Here is a 27,755-nt window from a genome sequence, read left to right as displayed (position 1 = left end):
CCCAAAAAAAGGCAGAAAAAAGTGTACATACTGAATTATTTCATTTATATGAAGGTCAAGAAAGAGCAAAACTATAGTGATAGGGGTGAAAATAAACAGCTACCTTTGGGAGGCATTGACTGAGACGGCCCATAAGGAGCCTCCTGGGGTGTTAATATTCTTTATCTTCATCTGGGTGGTTGTTTCTTAAGTGCATGTATATGCAAAAATTCATAGAGGCATATATGTGTCTTGTGCATTTATGTTGTCCATTTCATATCTTAACTTTTTTAAAGTAAAAAATTTTAAAAAGCAACGGAAGTCATTCAAAGGAGGTGAATGACATGAATCGATATATGTTTTAAAAATAGAATTCGTGTGACGACAGACTAGAAGAGGGTAGGACTGGAAGCGGGAAGACCAGTTAAAAGGATATTGCATGGCCTAGGCAAGAAGGGATGGTTGCTTAGACGAACCATGACGGTGGAAATGGACAGAGGAGGACGCATTGGATACAGGTGTGGGAGCAGGATCTGCAGGATATAGAGAACTAGAGGGAAGTGTCAAGAAAAACTTTTGGGCCGGGCACGGTGGCTCACGCCTGTAATCCTAGCACTCTGGGAGGCCGAGGCGGGTGGATCGCTCAAGGTCAGGAGTTCGAGACCAGCCTGAGCAAGAGCGAGACCCCCGTCTCTACTAAAAATAGAAAAAAATTATATGGACAACTAAAAATATATATATAGAAAAATTAGCCGGGCATAGTGGTGCATGCCTGTAGTCCCAGCTACTCGGGAGGTTGAGGCAGGAGGATCGCTTGAGCCCAGGAGTTTGAGGTTGCTGTGAGCTGGGCTGACGCCACGGCACTCACTCTAGCCTGGGTAACAAAGTGAGACTCTGTCTCAAAAAAAAAAAAAAAAACTTTTGGGGTTCCCGCCATAGGAAAGGGAAGATGAACGGTGGAGGCATGCCAGGAAAGAAAATGAGGAGTAAAACTTGAGGTCGGAGTAGAGAGTTTTGAAAAAGAGTTGTTGGGAGAGGACCAAGGAATTTCCTTAAGTAGGAGCGACGTCTGGCGGGAACAGTTGAGGCGGGGCCTGAGATGGGACCTTCACGAGTGCAAATTTGGATGAGTAGGAGCATTTGGGATTGAGGTACGCGGAGGAGAGGTGCGAGCTTGCCCCGGGGTAAGGGGGTAGTGAAGTGACTCGAGAAAGGCGAGAATTTGCTAAAGTATGCTCTTGGAGACGGGGGCGGAATCGTAGCAACTAACAGTGGTCATCGGGATAAGACTGGCATGACTAGGATGCCAGCAGGTTCCGCTCCGGAGGCTTGGAAATGCCGCACACCGAGTGCGGGGATGGGGAGGCCGCCCAGTCCCACCCCTGGTGCGGAACCAATTGTGACGGCGCCGAGGTTTCCCGCCGGCGCTACAAAGGTGATGCACGGGAGGGGCGGCGTGCGCCGACGTGCGCCGGCGTGACGCGGCTGCGCTGCATGAGCCGCGCCAAGGCCGAGGCGGCGGTGGCGGTAGCTGGAGGCGGCGGAACGACGACGACCCTCCATCCCAACCACCATGAGTACCAAGCAGGTCACTTGCAGGTCAGTGCGCAGGGGCTGGGAGCGCCAGGCCACTTCGGGCAGCTCTCCCGGGCCCTGGCTGGCCGGTGGTGCGCCTCAGTCCTGCCGCCAGGGAAACCGAGGCTGGAGCGGAAAGTTACTCAGCTGTTTGCCGTGGGGCTTTGCAAGGCAGGGCTGGCGCTGCGGCTAGAGCTGCGGATCCGGCGGGTGCGTGACGGGGTCTCGTGGGCGAGGCCAGCGCGGGGGGCCGCGCCGCGAGTTTGGAGCGTGGCCCCTGTGGGCGGGGAGGAAGGAGGTTGCTAGCAGGGCCGTGCAGCGTGCCCGGGGTCCTGGAAGGAGGGCTCTTGGGCCTCACGGTTTAACTGGAAAAAGAGATTTGGAGTTGAGTAAAGAGACACCAAAAAGCCATTTACAAATAGGAATATCACGGAGCCTCAAAGAAGCTTGGGGCCCTGAGTTGGCTTCCTAAGAGTTTGAAGAATCCAGATGCAACCAGAAGTTGCATAGAGTTAGAAAGTAATAATTATTGTGTGGAAAATAACGGCAGGTAGCATTTCCTGAAAATCTGTTAAGCGCCTGCATATTTCCAAGTCCTTTATATTCATTATCACTAAACTTTACCGTAACACTACTAAGCAGGTATCATCCCCATTTTACAGTGCAGGAAACTGAGACCGAAAGAGGCTAAGTGATACCCTTGTCTTACTGAGAGAGCCGTTTAGGAGGAGAAATATAACAGTAATGGATGGTCTGTTATAGAACAGCAGGCAGCTACGCTGTGACTGCTACTGTGAAATAGAAATAATTTGGTTGTGTAACAGCCTCATTTCTTTTTTTTTTTTTTTGAGACAGAGTCTCCCCCTGGGCCAGAGTGCCAAGGCGTGAGCCTAGCTCCCAGCAACCTCAAACTCTTTAGCTCAAGCGATTCTCCTGCCTCAGCCTTTGAGTAGCAGGGACTACAGGCGCACGCCACAATGCCCGGCTAATTTTTCTATTTTTAGTAGAGAGGGGGTCCCGTTCTTGCTCTGGCTGATCTTGAACTCCTGACCTCAAGCGATCCTCCCCCTTCTGCCTCCCAAAGTGCTAGGATTACAGGCGTGAGCCACCGAGCTCCAGCCACGCTCTCATTTCTTGATAAGCTTCTGGCTTATCAAGGGCATTAGGGATGTAGTCCTATTGAGTTGTTTGCTTGGAAAATACAAATTTCATTTTAATAATTGGTTTTAGTAAAACCTGTTTGGGAATCATTGCTAAAAAAATTGTATAGTTTGATTATGTAATAAACAGTTTAAGTATCATCTCTGTATTGTTACTTTTGTTCATTAGTGTGAATAATTAAGAAGTGACTATGTAAAAAGTTTTCTGTTAGCATTAGTGTTCATTAATTGTTCAGCCATATTATCCAAGGCCCAGGTGGCTTATGTTAAGCAATTGTCAGAAATTTGCCCGGCGTGTCTGTAAAGAGACTTTTACTAGGTTATTTGTAGTAGAGGGTCTTTTGTGAATTTGTGTGTATGTGTGTTTACTTATTTTTGTTTGTATAAAGTTTCCCCTGTTGGAGAAAGTGTTTCTAGGTCTTTGTGTACCATAAAACAGATTGTAGCTACCTAGAAAAACCTTTTTGCTTTATGGTTTCAATTCTGAAACCATTCGGAACCTGACCATCTGTTCCTGTTGTTTTTTGGATGTGTCCAAAAAACAGTGCACATGTTTGTCATGCTTTATAATGGAATCTCAATTCTGTGTAGTATCTGATTTTACAAATAAGGAAACTTTATGCTCAGAAAGACTTGACGTTTGCCCAGAATTTCACATCTTAGTGCAGGAACAAGTACCAAGATCCTTAAGTCAGGATCATCTTGGTTTTTTCCACATACACCTGGAGATAGATTGGCCTGAAAGCTTTAATTCTGTTTCCCCAACAAGGGCGTCCTGCAGAATGTCACTCCATATAAACCAAGTGGATTGGAATGTTGGGAAGGAATTACTTCTGAAGTACTAATGTTTTGGGGGGCATTACAGTGTGCTGAGAGCTCTTTCAAGTGCTCTATTAGTCACATACTGTGGTATATAATCCAACAACCAGCACTGTTCCACAGATTGTGAAACTGACCCTTAGCATGGAAGTGACTTGTCCCAGGTCATTCAGCTTCCAAGTGGCGGAGGTGTGACCTCAGAGTTCATGTTCTCATAGCCTCTATGGCCTCTAAATAAGTTTGAGAAATGCTAAAGTAAAAATTTTTAACTGCAGGACTTTTCGAAGCTTTTAATATGCTCCTGTGAAAGAACAGCTCATACAAAGACATGTAAGAAGGAAAAGAAATTTACTTGCAAAGAGGGGCAAGGCCTCCCAATGACTGCCTTGTCAAAAAACAGAACAGGTATTTAAATGGAAAAAACTGCAATATTATGAAGAATACCAAGTTTACATTAGTGTGTTCATAATGGAAAAGTTTTTCTCTCTTTATTATCTTATTCACAGTAGCCTTATCTCCACGCATTGATAATTTACAGGAAATGTTTAAGGTATGGCCTTGGTCTTCCAGAGTGCTAGGATTATAGGCACAGTGGCTCACATTTGTAATCCTAGCACTCTCGGAGGCTGAGGCAGGAGGATTGCTTGAGGCCAGGAGTTGGAGACCAGCCTGAGCAAGAGCCAGACCCAGTCTCTCCAAAAAAAAGAAAGAAAGAAAGAACAATTAGCCAGCATGGTGGCGCCCACCTTTAGTCCCAGCTACTCAGGAGGCTGAGACAGGAGGATTGCTTGAGCCAAGGAGTTTGAGGTTTCAGTGAGCTGTGATGATGTCATTGCACTCTAGCTGGAGCGAGAGTGAGACTCTGTCTCAAAAGAAAAAAATGTTTAAGGCATGGTTTATTTTGGGGACCAGATCTAAGCAGGGTACTCAGCTGTTTTTTTAAATTTGTCTCAGGTGAGAAGTGTTTTTAGGTTTGTTTTCCTCACTGTGGGACGTGATATACATGCTTACGTTGAATGGCAGGAGGACAGTGTCAGTTTTGCTTTTAATATGTATTATGTCTTTACAAGAGATAGATGTCAAATACTAGGATTCCCAAACCTAATGACAAAGACACTGCATATGTTTATTGTGTGGAGTGGCAAGAATGGCTGCCATTCATACAGTTATGTTGTCAGTCTACTTTCCTGATTCCTTGATGTACCACTTTAGCCACAGTCTCCATCTGGTAATCATTGTTGCTGATTTCTTGCCCTAACTATCTCCCTATGTCTTCCAGTCTGTTTTCAAAGCCCTGGTGTAGGCCCTTTAGCTTGGCAGCCAGTTTTTTCACCCCCCTTCTCATATGATAGAGGTTCCCTTCATCTCGTAATCACTAGTAGAAGACCTAGAATTTCATTGTCCTGTGATAGTCAAGCCTAGGGCTTTTGATTCCGAACTCACAAAACATGAGGGATCTTTTCAATCGGCAGGAAGAGTTTGAGCTCCAGAGTTGGGCAGTTCTAGATTCTGCTCCTGGTACCACCTGTGCTACAGTTTCCTCATCTGTAAAATGAGGATGGTAATGCCTAACTGGCAGGGTTGATGGAAAAAAAAAAAACAAATAATAGCAACAAACCATCTTAAAGCATTTATTTTGTGTAAGGTTAAGCACTTATATGCATTTTCTCAGTTAAACCTCACAGTAGTATATATCCCAGCAGTTTATGAAGTAAGACAATTATTATACAGATGAGGAAACTGAGGCCTAGAGGTTTAAATAAATTGTTCAAAGTCACCTAGCAATCAGTCTGACATTAGCATCTTCACTTCACCACCACACTATACTTTATTTCCTCTCCACCTCTAATCAATAAGTTTGTTTTAAGCTTACTGCTGCGGCTAGTGTTTGCTCTCTTCCCCATCAGTGGATCACAGCAGTACAGCCATAAAGTTTTTGCCTGTGAAAATATGTAGCAAAATGTAAAGAAAAGTCACACTGAGGATGCAAATTACCCATGTACTTGGAAATGATTTGCAGAAGTGTTTTGCTAGAGAGAGGCACCATTTGAAGGGCCCGTAAGAAATGGGATTGGTGGTTTGGCTCAGCTGCAGCTAGAGCTGCTGGCAGGTCTGTGGCCAGTAGTCAGCGTGATACCCTTTGCAACTTATAATAGCCATACTGTCTTAAACAGTCTTTTGTGGTCACCAAGGGTAACAGACCTCTTTGGAGTGTTCCCCAGAAAGAACTTCCCTATTCTGAGCATTTCACCTGACTAGTTTTTGTCCCCACTCCCTTAACTAGCTCATGTCTCAGTCCCCTCCCTTGGAAGATGTAAGGGTTGGTTTGTCCATCAGGAAGAATGAGCAGTAGGATGTTACAAAGTGCAACATGAAAGAGGCCTGGATTAAACTTAATATAACATACTTGGGTGAGGAATGACTATAAGCGGATAATAGAGATGCCCCAAATCAGTGGTCCCCATCCTTTTTTGCACCAGGGACTGGTTTCATGGAAGACAATTTTTCCGCGGACTGGGCTGGGGGCTGGAGGGTTGGTTTTGGGATGATTCAAGTGCATTACATTTCTTGTGCAGTCAAACCTGTCTGATAATGATAATCTGTATTTGCAGCGGCTCCCCATAGGTAACATCACCGCCTCAGCTCCACCTCAGATCATCAGGCACTAGATTCTCATAAGGAGGACACAACCTGGATCCCTCGCATGCGCGGTTTACAGCAGGGTTCTCGCTCCTATGAGAATCTAATGCCTCCGCTGATCTGACAGGAGGCGGAGCTTATGCAGTGATGTGAGTGATGGAAAACACTGTAAATACAGATGAAGCTTCGCTCACTCGCTTGTCAGCCGCTCACTTGCTGAGCGGCCCAGTTCCTAACAGGCCATGGACCAGTGGTTGGGAACCGCAGCCCCAAATGACAGGCAGGATGTGCTCTGGTGGTTTTGTTTTGTCACTGGGAAGTGAGAATGGTGACATGTGCTAGAAAAATAGGGCTGGGCTGGCTTCACCTCTTATATAACACTTGTTTCACACTTTCCTTTCTTGAAGGCAGTGATGGTGGTCTAGAAGTTATTTTTGAGCTTGTTTAAATCTCAGTTCAGTCACTTACAGAAGGGAAGTGGTTTACATGAAGTCACCAGTTTGTAAGTGGCAAAACTAACTAGAAGCTCTGGTTGGCAGTTAAATATTTCGTCTTTTATTGGAAAACTAGTCGTTTGGAAGACAAGTTTTCTGAATAGTACTTATGGGAGGTGGTGGTAGAATTATAAAAAGCATCCATGTAGCATGCTACTATCTAAAAAAAAAAAAATCTTTCCTCTTGCATGCCTGGTTAGCAAGTAATATCTCATAGAGGACCTCTGGTAGTCTTCTACCCTGATTCTTTCAGGAAATTTTCTGGTCTGGTTGCTTCAAAAGAAACTATGAAGTACTTATTAGATCTCACTTTTGTGTAACTGTTTATATTGCCACTTTGAGCCTGTCCTCTTGCAGTGTTTATGAGTTTACCAATCCTCATAGCTCTTTGTCATTCATAGCTGGCTCTTGGCACTGTATTTTTGTTGTTGTTTTTTACTATGACACCTTCAAAGATCAAAGATTGCTATATTTGAGGACAATTGAAATAATATTGCTATCTTGGATAGTATTTCTCAAAAAGACTTATCAAACTGCTTAGATATATAATATACTTTTATGTTTGGCATCCCCAAGCCCATCCCTACACCCAGAGATTGGCTAGAAAGACTGGTGGGGCCCAGCATACAGTTGGACTCGAGGCTGAGATTATGGCAGTGATGTAGTAAGGAGTCACAGCCGGATTATGGGCACAGAAGACACAGGTGAAATCCGGAAGAGCCTGAGTGTGGCTTCCTACATCTCTCCCTCCCCAAGAGGGTCACACACTCTTCCTCCAGCATCTAAAATGCAGCAACATGTGCCCGGGGCAGCCTGTTAGCCTGGTCACGTAGGCACCCTTTGCTTAGCATGTACTAAAATTCCAGAATCTCAGAAGGAAAGCAGGTGTTCAGCATGAACCACATGGTTTATACAGTTTAGGCGCGCTGAGCCACTCTCGTCATTTAGGGAGAGTTTTATATCCATAAGGGAGTGTTTACTAGCCATGTTCCCAGATGCCAGGCAGAAGCCAGCCTTGGAAGCAGACCTTCTAAGGGTAGCAGTCTCGGATCTGCTACGGTAACTCTTTTCTGTGCAAAATCAGTATTGTGAATAACATGAACTCTTTGGTAGATATTTTTTAAAGTTCCTTATAAGTTTCTAACAGTGCCCTTAGTTTGCCAGGTTGTGTTCTGTGCTTCCCCACCTCCTTTTTTTAAAAAGTAAATCTATAACAGCCTTATAGCAAGTTACTATACAGTGTCTGATCCAGTGGGAGACCCCCACTAGGGTGTGTTCTTGGGGAAAGCCTAGCCGACTACCTAGAAAAGACTAGAGGATAGCACTGTAGTATAGTCACTTAAGTGATGGAGTCCAGCTCTCATCTTTGTAGGTGCAGAAGTTTGATTATTGGTGTACATAGAAGTGGCTCGTGCTAGCCAAATGCAGGAGAGACTGATGTATAAACTAGAATATCCTTTCCGCTTCTGGAAACTGTCAGGTGGGCCTGGTTAGCACTTCCTCTGCTTTTTAGGGAGACAAACAGGTGAAGAAGTTACAAGTTTGGTAAGCAGGAGGGATGGAAGATCTTCAGCTCTCATGGTGCCAGCTGGCGGATTCCCAGGCCCTTTTCAGGGGGCACACGTGTAGCATGTTCACTGGTGCCCTTGCTCTGGAGACACTGGCAGTCCCGGCCTCTTGGCCCTCCCCTGCCGTTCCTTAGATGCTATTCCTTCCGTCTGTTGTCTAGTTCAGTTCTGTTTTCTGGTTCTAGACAGACCATGTAATTGGTAAGGTTTAGGCTTTTTTTTTTTTTTTTTTTTTTTTTTTTTTTTGAGAAACAGAGTCTTTCACCCAGGCTGGAATGCAGTGGTGTGATCATAGCTCACTGCAGTCTTGAACTCCCCATGTGAAGCGATCCTCCTGCCTCAGCCCCCTGAGTTGCTGGGACTGCAGGCGTGCGCCACCACACCTGGCTAGGTTTAGGCTTTGTTTATCTACCTGCATTTAGTTGTGTTCCAGCTGTGCCTTCCTGGACTTATTCCCAAGCATTCATCAGAGACCAGATGTTCCCAACTACATGTTCAAGAGCACAGTGGGGTAAAAGATGAGGAACCATGTTTTAGGGGCCACACTGCCCCAGGCATTGTGATGGGGAAATCAACTTGTTGGGGAAAGGTCAGAGCTATCAGGAAAGACCTGAGTTGGGGCCCCCGTACCTAGCAGGTAGATCTTCTGTAAGTCATCTTACCTCTCTGAGCCTCGACTTTCCTGTTTGCATCATGTAATAATATTCCACGTGATGGTGTTAGGATTAAATGAGATAAAGGAGGGGAAAGTGCTAAACGGTACTGATAGTTACTTTTTGTCCTATTTTTTATATTTTTTCTCATTTCATGTATTTCTCATAAAGTACTTGTTCAGAGGGAAGAGGATCTTCTTTGCCCAAAAGTCTTTCAAAGTGTATGTGAGTTACCCCTCCTTACCAATGGTAAATTGACACAGTCATATAGCAGAGGACTGAAGTCGGTGAAACCAGATTGGCTATAAGTTGATACCATGAAATCTGGGGCCAGGTACATCTCAAGAGGTCATTCTGCTCTTTTGTCTACTTTTGTATATGTTGGAAATTTTCCATGATTTTTTTTTTTTTTTTTCCTGAGACAAAGTCTCCCTCTGTTGCCCGTGGCATCAGCCTAGCTCACAGCAACCTCAAACTCCTGGGCTCAAGTGATCCTCCTGCCTCAGCCTCCCAAGTAGCTGGGACTATACATGCGCCACCATGCCCGGCTAATTATATACATATACATATATATATATATATATTTTTTTTTTAGCTGTCCAAATCATTTCTTTCTATTTTTAGCAGAGACGGGGTCTCGCTCTTGCTCAGGCTGGTCTCCAACTCCTGAGCTCAAACAATCCACCCGCCTCAGCCTCCCAGAGTGCTATGATCACAGGCGTGAGCCACCGCACCCAGCCTCCATGATGTTTTTTAAATAAATTAAAACATAGGTTCACAGATAAAGCTCCTTTACCAAAAGGTTTCATAGCAAGATTTCCTTAGCCTTTAATAAGCTGATAATTTTATTTCTTTACGGCCCTCCCAGTAAGGACACGGCGACCTCCAAATGTTCTCCTCCCCTGCAGCTTTACCCTCTCCAGTCTGTCTGCCACCCTGCAGCCCAAGGGACCTTTCTGAGAAAGGCTGGGAAACTGGTTAGTAAGTGCCTACAGTATTCTCATAACCTTGCCTCTGCTACTGTTTGTTGACTAGATGGTGCAGGTCCCTACGCTTATTTGATCCCTCCTTTTGGGGCACATGCATTAGTTTGGGAGCTGACTCCACGTGCCTTAGGGTAAGAGGATAATGAAGGGCAGTGGTGCTCCAGGCTGCCCCCAGCCCTCACCGCCGGCATGCCTCTGCCTTTTTCTGGCTCTGCTCTCTCCTGGCAGACTCCTCCACCCGCCTCCTCCACTCTGCAGACCTTGTTTAGGAATGCTTAGGCGTGACCTCCTCTGGGATGTTGCCCTCCCTCAGTCTCCTGATATGTCTCCTCTCTCTCTGCCCCATTCTCTGCCTACCCTGTAATAAGGCACGTCACTCCTGTAACTAACCGCCGGTTTGTCAGTGTCCTTCACTGGTCCTTGGTAAGAGCTGAACTTTTTAAGGTACTCGCTGTGGGAGAGGCACCGTACTGAGCATTTTGCATACTTTTTGTTAACCACAACTTTGCCAGTATTGGATCATCTTTATAATTTTTAAAACTAAAACCACCTTTTATTATTACAAAAGCAATACATGTTCATACATATAATCTGTATTTTAGAATATACAGATGGCAAAAATAAGATAAAAATATCACATACTTTCCTCCTCAAAGATCAGCACTCTGAACATACTTTTGTATATCTTTCCAGATTTTAAAAATGCATGTATGTACGTACTTATAATTTTTTACCAAATTGAGATCATGCTGGTTTTTAAAAAAAATTTTATTGTGATAAAATATACATAACATAAAATTTAACATCTTAACCATTTTTATGTTTATAGCTCAGTCGTGTTAGGTACATTCACACTGCTGTGTAACCAATCTCCAGAACTCTGTGTCTTGGAAAACGGAAACTCTGTGCCCATTAAACAACAACTTCGTTTCTCCTTGTCCCCAGCGCCTGGCAACCACCTTGCTACTTTCTGTCTCTATGAATGTGACTGTTCTAGGTACTTCATAGAAGTGGAATCATACTATATTGGTCCTTTTTTGACCGGCTGATTTCACTCAGCATAACGTCCTCATTTGGTAGCATGTATCAGAATTTCCTTCCTTTTTAAGGCTGATTATATGTATAGACCACATCTTTTTTCTTTTTTTTTTGAGATGAGGTCTCGAGTGTTGCCCACACTGGTCTTGAACTCCTGACCCGAAATGATCCTCTGCCACAGCCTCCTGAGTAGCTGGGATTATAGGTGCATGCCCCTGTGCCTGGCTAGACCACATCCTGTGTATCCATTCATCCATCGGTGGACGTTTGGGTCGCTTCCACCTTTTGGCTATTGTAATGCTGCTGTGAACATGAGTGTACGCATATTTATGTGAGTTCCTGCTTTCAATTCTTTTGTGTATATTCCCAGAAGTGGAATTGCTGGATCATATGGTAAATCTATTTTTAATTTTTGAAGAAATTGCCATACTATTTTTTCTATAACAGCTGTACCGTTTTACACCATTTATGCTGTTTTATAATCTGCTATTTTCAGTTAAAAATCTTGAACTTTCCATGTCAATAAGTTTCTATTTTATCTAATTAAGTCCATACTCAGATTTCCCCAGTTGTCCCAAAAATGTCTTTTATATCTGATTTTTCCAAACCAGATTATGGTCCAGGACTAAATATTACATCTGATTATTATGTCCCCATACTCTGTCTACTAACCTAGCATAGCTCCCTCCTTTTTTTCTTTCTTTTTTTAACAGCTTTTTTGAGGTGTAATTTACCTACCATAAAATTCACCTGTTTAAAGTGTACGATTCAAAGATTTTTAGTAAATTTATAAAGTACAGCCATCACCAATTAAATTTTAGGACAGTTACATCATCCTGAAAAGATCCCTTGTGCCCATTAACAGTCACTCGCCATCTCCCCCTCTACCAACTCTGGGCAGCCACTTAATCTACTTTCTGTCAACACAGCGATTTGCCTTTTCTGGACATTGCATATAAATGGAATCGTGCAACATGTGGTCTTTTGTGAATAGTTTCTTTCACTTTAGCTTGTTTTCAAGGTTCATTCATATTGTACCATGTATCAGTACTTCATTCGTTTTATTACATGGCTGTATTACATTTTGTTTATTCATCAATTGGTAGACATTTGAGTTATTTCCACTTTTTAACTATTACGAATAATGCTGCTTTGAACATTGATGTACAAGTATTTGTGTAGACATAGATTTTCATTTTCTTGGGTAAATATGGCTAGAATTGTAGGATCATATGGTAGATTTATGTTTACATCTTTAGGAAACTGTCAAACAGTTTCCCAAACTCAGCCCCCATTTTTACATGGCACTTGTTAATGACACCAGACTGGGTCCCACAGATAGTCTTTTTTGTATTTATCTTGTTGCTTTCTCATGAAGTCCTTTAGGTTATCCCCAATCACCTGAATTACATATAAACTAGAAATTAGATCTGGAGCATTGTTGGATTCAAATTAAATTCCAGCTAGAATACATCACAGTTTGTTTTGCATTTCTTTTTGAGTCATATCAGCAGACAAATAATATTTGAGTTAAATTTTTTCCAAATAGATACTGAGTCCAGCATCATTTGTTGAAAAGACTGTTCTTTTCCCCATTGAATTACCTTGACACCTTTATCAAAAGTCAGTTGATGATATGTGTCTGGTTCTATTTAGAGACCCTTTAAAGAGCCCCTGCAGCCTCCCTGAACTCCAGTTTCTGTCTCCTGAACTCAGCAAGACTGTTGTGCTTTGCCTGAGGTTCCCCTCCCCGCACCAAGGCCCAGAATATACCTCCAAGTAGAAAGTCAGGCTGAACACGGGGCTCACTTCCTGTGTTTTCATTCTCTCAAGGACTAATCTCTTGTTGCTTTTTGTCCATTGTCTGAAAGCAATTGTTTTACATATTTTGTTCCATTTTATAGTTTTCTACAGTGGGAGGACAAGATCTGTGCTCCTTCATGGATAGAAACAAAAATCTGCCCCCCTCTTTGTGCTTCAATTTGGATAGTTTCTATTCTGTCTTCAAGTATTGTGGTATTTTCTTTTGTAGTATCCACTCTACTAAGCTCATCTAATATAATTTTCATTTCAGATGTTGCATTTTTCATTTCTAGAAGTTCCATTTGGTTCTTTTTTATATCTTCTTTTTCTCTCCACATTATAGTCATGTTTTCCTTTAAATCCTTCAACATGTTGAGCATTTTTATGATAGCCATTTTTAAGGTCCTTGTCTGCTGATTCCATCATCTCTGTTATTCCTGCTGATTAATTTTTCTCCTGGTTATGGGTCACATTTTCCTGCTTTTTGGCATATCTAGTAATTTTTTACTGGACGCCAAACATTATGAGTGTTTCTGAGCATTTGGATTTTATTGTCTTCCTTTAAACAGTGTTAAAGTTTGTTTTGGCTGACAGTAAGTTACTGCTTACTATCAGCTTGATCCTTTTAAAGTTTGTTTTTAAATTTTATTAGGGTAAGTATAAAATACTCTTTTACTCTAGGACTAGTTTATCCTTAATACCAAGGCACGTCCTCTGAGGTCTCTTTACTGTTTGCTCTGAGTACTCAGCCAGATCTCTCTGCTCTGGCGGGACAAAAGTAGAATACCTCGCAGTTATTCCTGCACTGGTTATTCCTTCGAGGCCAGGACTCGATATCTCCAAGGAACATTCTTATACAGAAGGTCTCTGACTTAATGGTAGTTGACTTAGGATGGTTCAAATTATGATATTTTGACTTTGCGATGATGTGAAAGTGATATGCATTCAGTAGAAACAGTGTTTTGGATGCCCATGCAACCATTCTGTTTTTCACTTTCAGTACTGTATTCAGTAAATTACATGAGGTTATTCAACACTTTACTATGAAATAGACTTTGTGTTAGATGGTTTTCCCCAATTGTGGGCTAACGTAAGTGTTCTGAGCATGTTTAAGGAAGGCTAGGCTAAGCTATGATGTTCAGTAGATTAGGTGTGTTAAATGCATTTTGACTCATGATATTTTAAACTTATAATGGGTTTATTGGGACATAACTCCATTATAAGAGGAGCATCGTATATATGTTCGGATGCCACACTGGTATTTATTTGGTCCTTACCACAGCCCAGTGAAGTAGGTGGTGTAGTCTCTATTTCATAGATAAAAGTAATGAGGCCCAGGGAAGTTGGTTTGTGATGTGTTCGTAAGTGGCAGAGCTGAATCTTGAGCCCAGGTTTCTGGCTCCATTAGTCATGCCCTTTGTGTTCCATGAGAACAGAGAGAGCAGTTTTTCATGGAGTTTTTTCTCAATTATGAGGTTCACATTTTACATCTTTAACGTATCTCAAATTAGGAGGATGTATATATATATTTTTTTAAATTTATTTTTAAGAGACAGGGTCTCTGTCACTAATGCTGTAGTGCAGTGGTGTAATCATAGCTCACTATAACCTTCAACTCCTGGGCTCCGGTGATTCTCCCACCTCAGCCTCCTGAGTAGCTGGGACCACAGGTGTGTGCCACCATGCCTGGCTGATTTTTAAAAATTTTTTTGTAGAGGCCAGATGCCGTGGCTCATGCCTATAATCCCAGCACTTTGGGAGGTTGAGGCAGAAGGATTGCTTGAGGCCAAGAGTTTGAGACCAGCCTGGGCAACATAGCGAGACCCTGTCTCTGTAAAAAATCTAAAAATTAGCTGGGTGTAGTGGTGCATACCTGTAGTTATGTTCAAGAATATGCATATTTTTATAGCAAAGTGGGCTTCTAAAAGTTGCATGCCTGTGCTTTCTCTGCAGGTATTTTATGCATGGTGTGTGTCGGGAAGGAAGCCAGTGCCTTTTCTCACATGACCTGGCAAACAGCAAGCCGTCCACCATCTGCAAGTACTATCAGAAGGGCTACTGTGCCTATGGAACTCGGTGCAGGCAAGGACTCCATGAGGGGCCGCGCTGTCACACTGACTTCGTGTGGAGCTTGGGTCTCGATGAGGGGGAAATTTCCCTTTAAAAGTAACATGACATTACAAAAAGTATGGCAAACAAGCTTAAAACCTCAGTTTCAATACCCTAAAACTACTTTTAACTTTTTAAAACTACTTTTCAAGCCTTGTAGTTATGAATATATAGTTATAAAATTGTATTCATAGTCAACATAAGATTTTATGTCTTGCTTCCCCCCCTTAGCGTGTCATAAGCTTTTTTCCTTTGCTGCTGTTGTATCTCCTGACTGTAATTTTATAACGTTAATGTACCATCATTCTATTAGCTATTCCTCTGTTAGACATTTAAGTGGTTTCCAGTGCTTTTTTTGGTACAAGTTAGGAGACGCTGGTCTCCTGGCTGTTACATTGGCCCTTGTCAGCATTTTGGGGACTCCTGCCCAAGGAACACTGGGTTGATCAGGCATCGGGAGATTCCAGCTCAGTATCTGTTTGGAACTTTGGGGCTTCCTTTGGATGGTCTGGAGCAGTGTGTCTGTCCCACTCAAGTTGCACCCCGGTAGGTGATAGATCGCAAATGTCCCACTCACACCGAATGGTCAGGCAGCTGTTACTAATCGAAAAGCCTGTTAGAGTTTAAATATTGGGAAAGGTGGTTTCCTTCTCCACCTCAATAAGAGGAGCAGAAGGAGGGCCACTGACGACTGGGGAGTGGGCGGCCCGTGCGGGGAGTGTGTCCGTAATGCATCTGCTGTGTGTTCTGTTCAGATACGATCACGCGAGGCCCTCTGCTGCCGCTGCTGGCGCCGCAGGCACCGTGCCCCACAGTGTGCCCTCCTCGGGTTTCCACGGTCCGCGCCCTCCTTCCGACCTCACCGCATCTATCGTGAAAACTAACTCACATGAACCTGGGAAGCGCGAGAAGAGAACATTGGTACTTCGAGACCGAAGTGAGTGAGCAGAAGCCTTTCCTTGCATCTTTCTGAAACGGAGTCTTACTTATCTGGGGTGCCCCTCTCTGGCCTTCTCTTGTCAAGATGCTCCAAGCTAATACCCCTCCCCGTTAATCGTCCAAATGGAGTGAGGGCTCCGCTTGCCTGCACAGCATTCAGGTGATGCACTTGGCCCTGTGCCCACAGCTGGTTGAGCTCCAGTGGCCGGGCAGAACACAGAAAGTGATCTTTTTGTCAGTGTGCAGCTGCCATCTTCCTGTGATCATCCAGTAAGTGAGAAGCATCAGGCTCCTCATTTCAACACGGGGTGCTTTGATAAAGAGCACATTTCACTGTTTGACTTTTAGTTAGGTCACGCGTGTCTTAGTTCTGATGCCGACCGGTGTTTGGTGTTTGGATTGCACCTTTGGAAACAGCATGTTACGGTCTGTGCCCTCCTGGGTCAGCGTTCGGGTTCGGGAAGATGAAAGCTACAAATTGTAAAAGTTGTTTTATTGACTGGTCCTCACCAGGTGAAGAGGTTTCTAGTTCTTGGAACTGTGCACCATAGCGAGGCAGATTCCCTTCTCAGTAGACACGTGACCCAGTGGCACGTGTCACCTCACAAAAGCTCGCAGTCTGTGCAGTGGGAACGCCCTTTGCCGTCACGGGTGCCCAGCACTGGCGTGGGGGCCCAGGGATTTGCTCTAGATGTTTATTCTGGTTCACTTTAAAATGATTGGTGACCTCACTGGTACACACTGTATTCTATTGCCCTCATTCTAAATTCCCCTGGACCTAATGTGTTTGGGCTTTTTGGTTTTAGTGTTAACTGTGTTAACAGTTTCATATTGCCATTTTTAAACAGCAACTTTAGTGTTCTTTTGTACAAATATATTATGTTCTGTTTTGCTGTTTCCCTGTCTTGCCATTTATGGGGTTTTTTTGTTGTTTTTTTAGTATTATAAGTAACGTCACTATGAACATTTTATACTATTCCTTTTGTGTTTCTCTTTTGGCCTGTCATTTTGCCATTTGTTCCCAACAGTGGAATTCCTTAGGGCAGAGTTGCTTAATTTGTTAGGTTTTGGCCAACAGCTTACAGTTTTCGTGTGTGTGCTGTGTGTTTTGTATTCAGATCTCTCTGGCATGGCTGAAGAAAAGACTCACCCCAGCATGGTGAGTCTTCCAGGCGGCTGCAGTGACCCCCAGACCAGCCCAGAGACGAAGCCGCATTCCTACCTGGATGCCATCAGGAGTGGCCTCGATGACCTGGAAGCCAGCAGCTCCTACAGCAGCGAGCAGCAGCTGTGCCCCTATGCGGCCGTTGGGGAGTGCCGGTTTGGGGACGCCTGTGTCTACCTGCACGGGGAGGTGTGTGACATCTGTAGGCTGCGGGTTCTGCACCCCTTCGATCCAGAGCAGAGGAAAGCTCATGAGAAGGTAAAGCTGTGAACCTTTGCATGAATTTGTTTTAAGAAATCTGAAAGGTACCTAACAGGATCCTGAAGCCAAAAAAAAAGAAACTCTGAAATGTGCTCAGTGACAACCGGCATTTCTACAGGTATCTTTCTGCCAGTAATACCTACATTATGTGCCTGGCATATTTATATCCTATTTTCAGGTTCTTTTTCCTGTTGTCATTTTGCCAGTTTTTGATTATTTAGAATAAAGAGAAAAGAAGAGGCATGAGAAGCATGAAACAATGCAAAGTTCAGACAATGCATCTAGCCCAGGAGCATGGGGGGTGGTGTCTCCCTCTCTCTTACACACACACATAGGTGCACACACACATGCACACACACATGTGCACACACGCATGCACACACACATGCACACACACATGCACACACAGGCACGCAGTCCTCCCTCCCTAGGTTTATACGCATTGGGGCTGGGATCCAGCTGGGCTGAGTTTTGGAAGATTTGAGGAGCCCAAAGCATAGAGTCTGAGGACCCAAGTGTTGGAAGGGCCCTTTAAGGTCGTTAATGTCCGTAGTGTGTGGGGAGGCTCTGCCTTAGGCTGGGCTGTGTGCTCTTACGGGGTGTGAAGCTGGTATGGGGAGAAGCTCCTAGCTACGGTGTCAGGAGACCAGGTTACTTCAAATTAGGGCTCAATACTGAGAAGGGACCAAATGGTGTAGACACCCACAGTAGAAAAGGGCTCCCTCTCTGGGGAGGGTTGCCCGGTGTGTTCCTAATTAGTGCTGACTCCACGGCAGGGCTGGGGCAGGAGCCACTCTCCATCGTTTTCCTGGGGAGCAGAAGCTTAGGGCTTTCTGCTTCGAGCACACAGACTTGTCTCACATCTGGGCACGGTGAGCTCCCAAGGGTCAGGACCTGCATTTGCTCAAATGCCAGCACATAGCAGGAATTCAGGGCGTCCCTAGCGAATGAACGAATTCCCTAAGTCGTTTTCCTGGGGAGAAGGTGGTACTGCTTACCTGTGACTCCATGCTGCCGGCCTCAAGCCTCACTAAGGAGGAGTCGGCGTTTCCGACACTGGCGTGGCTCGGAGTGGGGGAGGGCAGTGCCCAGAAGTGCTGGAGACCAGGGTCCCGGTGCTAACGGACTCTGCAGCCCCACAGCAGTGCTTAACCCTCCTGGGTCTCCATGGTCTCGGCTCTAAATTGGAGGTGACCGTGTCATGTTAGGAAAGCAAGGGGCTGGCCCAATGATAGCTTGAGTTCCTTCTGTGGTCTGAGAGAGATCTCGATGTCCTGAGTCTAGGGCATGCTGGGCCCTGCACACAGCAGCCACTGTCGTGCTCCTTCCTGAACTCGCTGTGGCGCTGTGGCTGCAGCTGCTCCCAAGGTTCTCGGTGGCTGGAGCCTGAGCTTCCCTCCTCTCTCTGTACTTCAGATCTGCATGTCCACCTTCGAACACGAGATGGAAAAGGCCTTTGCCTTCCAGGCGAGTCAGGACAAAGTGTGCAGCATCTGCATGGAGGTGATCCTTGAGAAGGCCTCTGCCTCGGAGAGGAGGTTCGGGATCCTCTCCAACTGCAGCCACACGTACTGCTTGTCCTGCATCCGGCAGTGGCGGTGCGCCACGGAGTTTGAAAACACAATCATTAAGTAAGTACGGCCAGCGGTCTTAGCTACAGGGGACCTTCTTCCATCCACTTTAAAGCCTTTTCTTTGCCCCCAGAGGTGCTCAGATGCAGAGTGCCTGGTGAGTCCTGGCCCCGCAGCTGCACAAACTTAGCAAGTTACTTTTCCTTCCTGAGCCCAAGGGCCTTGTCCTGTAAGAGATGGTGACAGTTCCTACCAAGCTTCAGGGTGTTGGGAAAACCCAGCAGGGGCCATCTGTTGAAAGATGTTAAACAGCCCTGGCCGGCCTTCCATCCTCATCCGGGGCTAGTGGGAACTGGCGCGCTGTCCTTAGGCCAATTGCCCATTAACCTTTTTGAGCTTCATTTTTTTTCATCTAAAAAACATACGGTAATTTGCAGAAGAAATGGAATAATGCCTGTAAAGCAGTTTGCATGAAGCTGGGGGTGCGTGGGATGTGCTCCGCGTAGCCAACACGGGATTCTCAAACTCTGCAGCGGGACCGGGGTCGCGCTCACTCCTCTCGAGAGGTGACTGTGTGCGCTGTGCTGTTAGCGCTCTGCACAGCCATTAGCTCAGGTCATTTTCTGACCTCATGACCGCCTCCTCACTCCTCATTTTATAGACAAGGAAAGAGGCACGGAGAAGTCAGAGAACCTGCTAACGTCGCACTTTCGTGTGGTAAAATAACAGCTTCGTTGAGAGCAAAGTGCACGATTTAGTACATCACAAATTTAATCTAGTTTCTGTCTCTACAGATTTGCCTATTCTGGATATACCATAGAAGTGGAATCGTGTAATATGTGGCCTTTTGTTTGCTTTCAGTTAGCCTGGTGTCTTCAGGGCCCACCTGAGTTGCAGCCCGGGCCAGGGCTTCCTTCCTCGCGGCTGAGCGAGGCTCCTCGGGAGGGCGGACCCCCGCAGTATTCTGATCCTTTCATCAGCTGGTGGACATTTGGGTTGTGTCCACTTTTTAGCTATTACGAGTAATGCTGCTGTGAATATTCATGTACAAGATATTGGGCGTACATATGTTTTTGTTTCTCTTGGGTGCACACCTAGGAGTGGGATCGCTGGGTTTTGTGGTGACTCCACATTTGGCTGAGGAAACGCTGGGCTGTTCTCCACAGTGGCCGCATTGTCTTGCATTCCCCCCAACAGTGTACGAGGGCTCCCATTCCCCCACGTCCTCGCTGACGCTTGTTTTGTCTTTCCTTGTGATTTCAGCCATCGTTGTGGGTGTGCAGTGCTATCTTCCTGTGGTCCTGATTTGCATTTCTCTTACCACTAATGATACTGAGCATCGTATTATGTGCTTATTGGCCATTTTAGGGAAATGCCTAGTCAAATCTTTGCTCAGTTTTAAATTGGGTTATCTGTCTTTTCATTGAGAAAACTCTGTGTCTAGTAGTAAATCAGGTTCTCAGATGATTGTGACTGCGTCTTCTGGAATTGCTGGTTAGGGAAATGCCTGTCGTGGTCATGCAGTTGAGCAAGGGGTTTAGCAGTGGAGGGTGCACAGGATTCATAGCAGGGTCTCTGCCTCGCTAACCTGATTCTTATTTCAGGTCCTGTCCAGAATGCCGTGTGATATCAGAGTTTGTGATTCCAAGTGTGTATTGGGTGGAAGATCAGAATAAAAAGAATGAATTGATCGAAGCCTTCAAACAGGGGATGGGGTAAGTGCTTTGAGTTCAAACACTTCCCTGGTGCTGGTTCTGCCTGGCCCTGCTGTGTGTCTGTGGTCTCACCTTCCGGTCTCCCCTTTCCTCCCAGGAATGTGGTCTTGGGAGCCTGAGGCCACTTAGAGCCTATTCCTTCTCCCAGGCACCATCCTGGGTTCTGGGATGCAGAGATGAGCAAGGACATGGTGACATGGACTTGTTTAGTTCCCAAGCTGAACAGTGTTCCCTAGGAACCCTGGTTTCTGGCTAAGGTCAGCTTGGCACCTGTGGTCATTCATTCAGTCAACAAATACCTACCGAGGCTCTCCTATATAACAGGCCTTTTCTAGTGCCGGGGCTGCAGCACTGGAGCACACAGACCCAAGTCCCAGCCCTCACACCGCACGCATCCTAGTGAAGGGAAATAACATAGGAAGGCACAGGGAAGGTAAATAAGGACACATATATGAGATTTGATCAGGGCTCAGAAGAGAGGTAAATCCGGGCGCCGGGGGGTAACCTCAGAATGCCTCAATGGATGGCCTTTGAGCAAAGACCTAGAGCAGGTGAGGCAGCAAGCTGTATTGATGGGAATAAGAGGGACATTCCAGCTGGAGGGAACAGTCACTGCAAAGACAGCAAGGCAGGAGCATGTCTGGCTTGTTTGCAGCATGGCGAGGAGCAGCTGGGGGAGGGGAGTTGGGGAGGTGGGCGGGATGGGGGCTGCTATGTAGAGCTTTGTAGGTCACTGGGGGATGAGGCTTCTCATTGTAAATGAGGTGGGAAACCATCATAGGGTTTTTTGGTGGTTTTTTTTGTTTTTATTTATTTTTGTTTTTGAGACAGGGTCTGGCTCTATTGCCCAGACTAGAATGCAGTGACGTCATCATAGCTCACTGCAACCTCACACTCCTGGGCTCAAGTGATCCTCCTGCCTCAGTCTCCCAAGTAGCTGGGCCTACAAGCCCGCGCCACCATGCCTGGCTAACTTTTTCTATTTTTAGTCAAACCAGCTAATTTTTTCTACTTTTAGTAAAGACAGGATCTTGCTCTTGCTCAGGCTGATCTCCAACTCCTAACCTCAAGCGATCCTCCCGCCTCGGCCTCCCAGAGTGTTAGGATTACAGGCGTGAGCCACTGTGCCTGGCCCATCATAGGGTTTTGATCAGAGGAGTGACAGGATCTGATTGATATGCTAAAAGGATCACTCTGGCTGGTGTGTTGATATATTGAAAGAGGAGGCCACGGTGGAAACAGGGAGATGGGTTGGCCATTGCAGTGACCCAGGCGAGCTGTGACAGTGGCTTGGACCAGGGCAGGAGGAGTGGGGGCGGTGAGGAGTCAGGCTCTGGGTCTGTTTGAAGAGTTGCCGCTGGGTTTGTTGAGGTGCCTGTGAGAGAAGAGGGGTGCATTTGACTTTCACTTCCAGCGTAAACACTTGACATTTCCTTGCCGCACTTCCATCTTTATTAGTCAGTTGACTCTTTCAATTGTCTGTTTTTGTAAAATGTCTTGTGGGTTTACCACTGGCAAACGGGCAGCACAGCTCTCTGCTCTGTCATCCACGTGTGAACGAGTAGCAGGTGCGCAGTGACCAGTCACCGACAGCTTTGGAAGAACATGACGTGGTTGGCCACGATCGTGACACACATGTTTGGGGGGGGTTGGAGTGAAGAGCTGACAGCACAGTTCGCACTTCATGCAGTTACGGTTGGGTGTTGTCATCAGAATTTGAACTGTGTCGTTGGAGGACAAGTACTAGTAACTAAGCCATGGTGGGTTTGTTTCTGAGGCTGCTGTGACAAATTGTCATAAGCTGGGTGTCTCAACAGAAATGTATACTCACGGTTCTGGGGGTCATCGGTCCCAAATCCAGGGATGGGCAGGGTTGGCTCCTGGAGGGTCCGAGGGAAACGCTCCGTGCCTCTCTCAGCTGCCGGTGGCCACTGTGGCACCCTCGCTGCAGTCTCCGTCTTCACAGGGCCGCCTCCCTGTGTCCCACCCCAACCCCCAGGCCCACTCGCTTTATCCAGGATGATCTCATCTCAAGATCTTTACCCTATCTGCAAAGACCATTTTTCCAAATCGGGTCTCATTCAGAGGTACCAGGGTTTAGGACTTGGACCTGTTTTGGGGAGGGGGCACTATTTGAGCCACTGCAAGTGAAATTATGCATATCAGAACCATGCAAAGCAAGGGCTGCCTGTTTGCCACAGTTTGTCCATTTTCCTGTTGATGAATATCTGTGCTGTTTCCAAATTTTGGCTGTCTGAATATTTTTTAGAGTTCCATTTTAACTACAGCTTTTTAACCTTACCTCTTTCTTAAAAAATGGTTTTTCTAGGGATCACAATATTACTACCACTTTATATAATGTCCTTCATTACTATCTTTTGTACTATAGATATACATATGTTTCATATTTACATACATTATAAATCCCACAAGAGTATATATTTTTGCCTTAATAAGAGGAAAAATTTTTTATATTTACCCAGATATTTACTATTTCTGTTGCGTTTAATTTTCTTTTTATCAGAAATGGCTTTTTTCCATTCTTGGAGGATATTTTCATTGAATATATTGGTCTAATTTAGGGTCTTCCTATTTCCACCTTTGCCTTTCTTTCAGGGAGTAGAATTCTGAGTTAACAGAGTTTTTTTCCTTCTTTCAGCTCTTTGCAAATGCCCTAGAACAATAATCTGGCCACTGTAGTCTCTGATGAGAAGTCTGGTAATTCCAGTTGTAATGTGTCATTTTTCTCAAGTTGCTTTCAAGATTTTCTCTTTATCTTGGTTTTCAGCATTTTGACATTTTGCTTTGAAATGGTCTTCTTTATATTATACTTTAAGTATTCTCTGAATCTCTAAGTTTATGTCATTCACCAAATTTAGGGAAATTTTGGCCATTGTTTCATCAAATTTTTTTCTACTGTTTTTTCTTCTCCTCCTGGGATTCTAATCCCACATGTGATAGACTTTTTCTTTCTTTTTTTTTTTTTCTTTTTGTAGAGATGGGGGTCTCACTATTTATTGCCTAGGCTGGTCTTGAACTCCCGGCCTCAAGTGAGCCTCCCGCCTCAGCCACCCAGAGTGTTAGGATTACAGGCGTGAGCCACCACACCCGGCCCTGTGATAGACTTTTTGTTATTGTCCCTTGGGTCTCTGCAGCTCTGTTTATTTTTTTAAATCCTTTTTCCTCCTGTTTGTCTTCTTGAATATAGTTGTAATAGCTGCTTTGAAATCCTTGCTGTCTTGAAGGTCTCTGTTGTCTTTTAAGAATGGGTTACATTTTCCTGATTCTTCATGTCTAGTAATTTTAGATTTTATCCTTGACATTGTAAATGTCACATTGTAGAGATTCTGGATTCTGTTAGATTTCATCTGTAAAGTACTGATGTGTTTAACAGTCAGGTAAATTGTTTGAACTCAAACTTGGGCAGCAGTTCAAATCTCAGTTCAGTTTTTGTATTCTTACCTGAGTTGCTTCGCGCCTGTGGCATTTACGTGTGGTTCAGGGGTGAGTCAGAGCTTTGGACAGAGTTTTTATAGTCTTTACTCCTTCTCAGGCTCCTTTCTTTGGGGGATAGCTTCCTCACTTTCCAGTGGCTGTGATTACCTCGAACTCTTGTCTTTGCTTCATCATACCAGAAAGACTGGATTTCCCGTTGCAGTTTAGCTACCTTGCATGGTGCTGACTTTGGCCTCCTCTAGGCTAAAAGCTATTAATATTTTTTTTTAAAAAAAGGTAATTCATCCTTTGCCATTCTATCCTTCCTTGTGTTTACTCCCTGAAAGAATCTTCCTGCTTTTGTTCATTCTCCAGTGCCTTCAGATCTTTTTGAAATATTTGTGTTTATGGTTATCCATAGGAGAGTTGGGTCTGGTAGAAGTCTACTTGGCCATACTGAAAGCGGAACCATATGTTACCTTTTTTAATGGTTCCTTTATGTTGCTATCAGTTACTAAGGTTTGATATTTTCCCATTTGACTTTTTCCTTATGCAGTTTTACGTGTGTCCACAAGAGGGCAGGTGTGGCAAGGCAAAGTGCTCCCAGCTTGCAGAAAGGTGCTCTGCTGAAGAGTGGTCTGAAAACTCTGTTATTGCTGCCTGGGTCTTTCCTGGCTTTGCTTTCCTGTGAGGACTGTTTTTAAGCACTCCACAGACATTTACTGAGTGGGCCAGGCACTTGAGCTAAGCACCACTGAGGGGTGTAGCATAGAGATTGCTAAGGTAATTTCGTGGGAAATTGCAAAAGGGCAATTATGATACAGGTCTTCAGGTGACACATTCTTCATGTGGCCCAAGCCATCTGTCACAGCAGAGAAAGCACTTGGATGCCCCTGGGGGTGTCGGGGTAGCAGTACAGGGACCCTGAGCCCTGAAGCAGGGGAGGAGCCCTCCACAGTCGGAGGGGATGGAAAGACAAGAGCACAGAAGGGTTTTGTGCCAGGGGCAGTGGGAACAGTTCCTGGGGTTGAAATAGGTGCGCAGAAGGGTGTGGCAGGACCTAAAGGGACAAAGATAGACTGGAATCCAAGGGGCCCTGAATCCCAGTGGGACCGTGGTCTGTAAGAACAGGTTAGGAAGCTCCTCCGGTGCTGTGACAGGGTTGGAAAGTGGTGGGCGTGGGAGGAGACCAGCTGGGAAACGACCGTGGCAGGCAGCAGCACAGGATGATGCCCCGGTGCCCCTGAGAGTGTGGGAACCAAAAGGGCAGGTAGATTTGGAAGTGATTTGTAACCAGGTAACACAGTTGAGTATGAGAGCTAACAAAGGAGGCGTCAGTAAATGGTAGGCTTTTGGCTTGATGATCAGCTGTAGCTGGGGGAAGAAAAAGAACAATTATTGCGGGGGGCTAGAGAATAATTTTTTTAACCTGATGAGCTTACTGAAGCAAGTGCCCTGGGATGCCCTGGAGTTGTCCAGTAGACTCCAGGGAGAAATCTTGACGTGGTCATTTGAGGTCTGCTGAGAACCTCGGGCAGATGGGCAGGAAGATGTCTCTACACCTGCTCTGCTTGAAGCCACTCCCCGGCCACCCGTGCTCTAATCAGAACAGCCACCAGAGAGCTTTCCTTTATCCTGCCCTGAAGTCTGTCTTAGAACTGCACCACCGGCCTCTAGCCAGCCCCTTGTCTGAGAAGACAAAGCTACTGGAGTTGGGGAGTCCCTCTGCCCCCTTCCTTGTCGCCTACACACACCCCAGCTGCCTTGGCAGCAGCCTGCGCGCCTGCTGTGCTGTCTTCATTTCCACAACGTCCCCTTCCTCGGTACTCCCAGATGGCCCTCTGGTTTCTTGGGCATCTCTTCCGGATGAGCCAAATTTCATTCGAGCAAGAAGAAATGGGAATTCTTTGATTGTGAGTTTCCTCAGGAGCAGGGTTCTTAACATAGGGGTCTGTGGGTAGAATTCAGAGATGGGGGAAAAATTTTGAACTTTCTGATAACTGTATTTTGTAGACCTATGTGTTTTATGCATTCAAAAACACTGTTCTGAGGCCCAGAGCACAGGAAGAGTTAAGAATCCCTACTCCAGTGAATGGGGACAAAGGAAAATTGGAATGAGACTAGCTTTAGGCAGCTGCCAAAATCCACTGCTTTCCCCGTGACTCTGAAGTCCCAGCATCCTGCAGTGACCTTTACAGCACTACTGGCCAGGAGGAAGGGAAACTTGCCTTGGGAGCTTAGAGTGGGAACAAGTAGCCCAGTTTCAGACCTCGGCACCCGGAGGAGTGACCAGGCCTGGCTTAGCCCTCCGCCTGCCATGCCGGGAGGTGCAGGGGCTCCTGGGGCGCCTGCAGGCTCTACACTGCGAGTCCCCGGGCAGGCTCACATCCTGTGTGAGGTTGCACATCAGTGGGGATATTATCCAGCTTGGAAACCAGAATCCCAGCTGTGCACGACCTGACACAAGTCACTTAACCTCTCTGCCCCTCTGGCCGGCCACCTAGAACATGAGGCTGACCTCCCTCTGGCATCACAGGTGAGGATGGAGGCAGCAGCCCGTCTGGACCCCACAGCCTCCCAACCAGCCTCTTGACATTTTCTTTCTCCTTTTCAGAAAAAAAGCTTGTAAATACTTTGAGCAAGGAAAGGGGACCTGCCCATTTGGAAGCAAATGCCTTTATCGCCATGCTTACCCTGACGGGCGGCTAGCGGAGCCCGAGAAACCTCGGAAACAACTCGATTCTGAAGGCTCCGTGAGGGTAAGGGCTTTGCTATCTAGTCGGGGACCCCGAACAGTGGGCATTTCCAGGCAGTGTTCCTGGCCCTTCTCTAATAGCTCTGGCAACAGAGAAGTGGGGTAGACAAAAGTCAAGCTACACAGCCTTCACGTTGTCTCAGCGGTAACCTGGCATGTTTGCTGGCTGTTTTGCAGTTCTTTAATTCAGTGCGGCTCTGGGATTTCATCGAGAACCGAGAAAGCCGGCATGTCCCCAACACTGAAGATGGTGACATGACAGAACTTGGGGACCTCTTCATGCACCTTTCTGGAGTGGAGTCATCAGAACCCTAAAGAGTAAATGGTCACCCCTGCATCTTGGGCTCTGCCAGTCAAAACTTTCCCAAGCCAGGAGGTGTTGAGCTTCCTTGTGCCGCAGCTGGAGGTGGCGTGTGGCTTGGATTTGAGTGGAGTGTACTTACCCTCCGGTCTCTGTTATTACAGGCATGGGAAGAGTGACGGATATAAAATAACCTAGTAAGTGTATGGAATTGCTATTTTTATAGTTATACTTAGTTATACTTCAAGCCCCTGGGGGGACTAGCTAACCATTCAGTCTGTTGAGTGATTGCTCCTAGAAAACCTGGCTCTTGTCCTTTTTGATCTTTTCTCCCTTCCCCTAATAAGCAGCATTTTCTTACCAAAGGATCTTTAACCCTATAAAAGGATTCCTCTATGGTGAATTTCTCTAAGTGTATTTGAATAGTATGTTGTCAAAATTTTGATTTATGTTGGTGGGGCTTGGAAAAAAGGTTTTTTTTTTGATTTGTACAGAGCTTTCTAAGAGTGTATGATGTTAAGTGAGCCCTGCACAGCTGTGGCATAAAACGTTACTGGAGGCTTTAAGGGTGGGGTCATTCTTTTGAGTAGTCTTGTTGCCATATTTGCAGCAAAGTGTGAAAGTGTAAATCTTTTTCCCTGGTAGGGCGGTTCTTGAAGTTAAGGAGAAGTACTGGGTGGGGCTGTAGCAGTCCAGCCCTCCCGTCTGGTTGGAGCGGAGACGCCCCGCTCTCACCCGTGGGCTCGTGCCCATCAGGGTCGTTGTTTTGAGGGGTCAGAACACACATGT

General features: G+C 45.6%; 2 protein-coding genes across 2 annotated transcripts in view; one reads left to right on the top strand and one right to left on the bottom strand.

Annotated features, from left to right (window-relative positions):
- RAF1 (Raf-1 proto-oncogene, serine/threonine kinase) overlaps positions 1-27,755 on the bottom strand; it is a 135,326-nt gene that overhangs the window by 30,574 nt on the left and 76,997 nt on the right. The window lies entirely within an intron of this gene.
- On the top strand, positions 1,509-27,753 carry MKRN2 (makorin ring finger protein 2). The gene is made up of 8 exons (XM_069483969.1): positions 1,509-1,578; positions 14,669-14,797; positions 15,580-15,761; positions 16,882-17,186; positions 18,606-18,820; positions 20,365-20,475; positions 26,525-26,669; positions 26,843-27,753. Exons 1-8 carry the CDS (start codon positions 1,553-1,555, stop codon positions 26,978-26,980), a joined length of 1,251 nt encoding a protein of 416 aa, XP_069340070.1. The 5' UTR covers positions 1,509-1,552; the 3' UTR covers positions 26,981-27,753.

This window comes from Eulemur rufifrons, chromosome 10 (genome assembly GCF_041146395.1).
Source record: "Eulemur rufifrons isolate Redbay chromosome 10, OSU_ERuf_1, whole genome shotgun sequence".
Lineage (NCBI taxonomy): Eukaryota > Metazoa > Chordata > Mammalia > Primates > Lemuridae > Eulemur > Eulemur rufifrons.
Note: the sequence above shows the minus strand (reverse complement) of the source record. Positions and strands in the feature narration are given on the sequence as shown.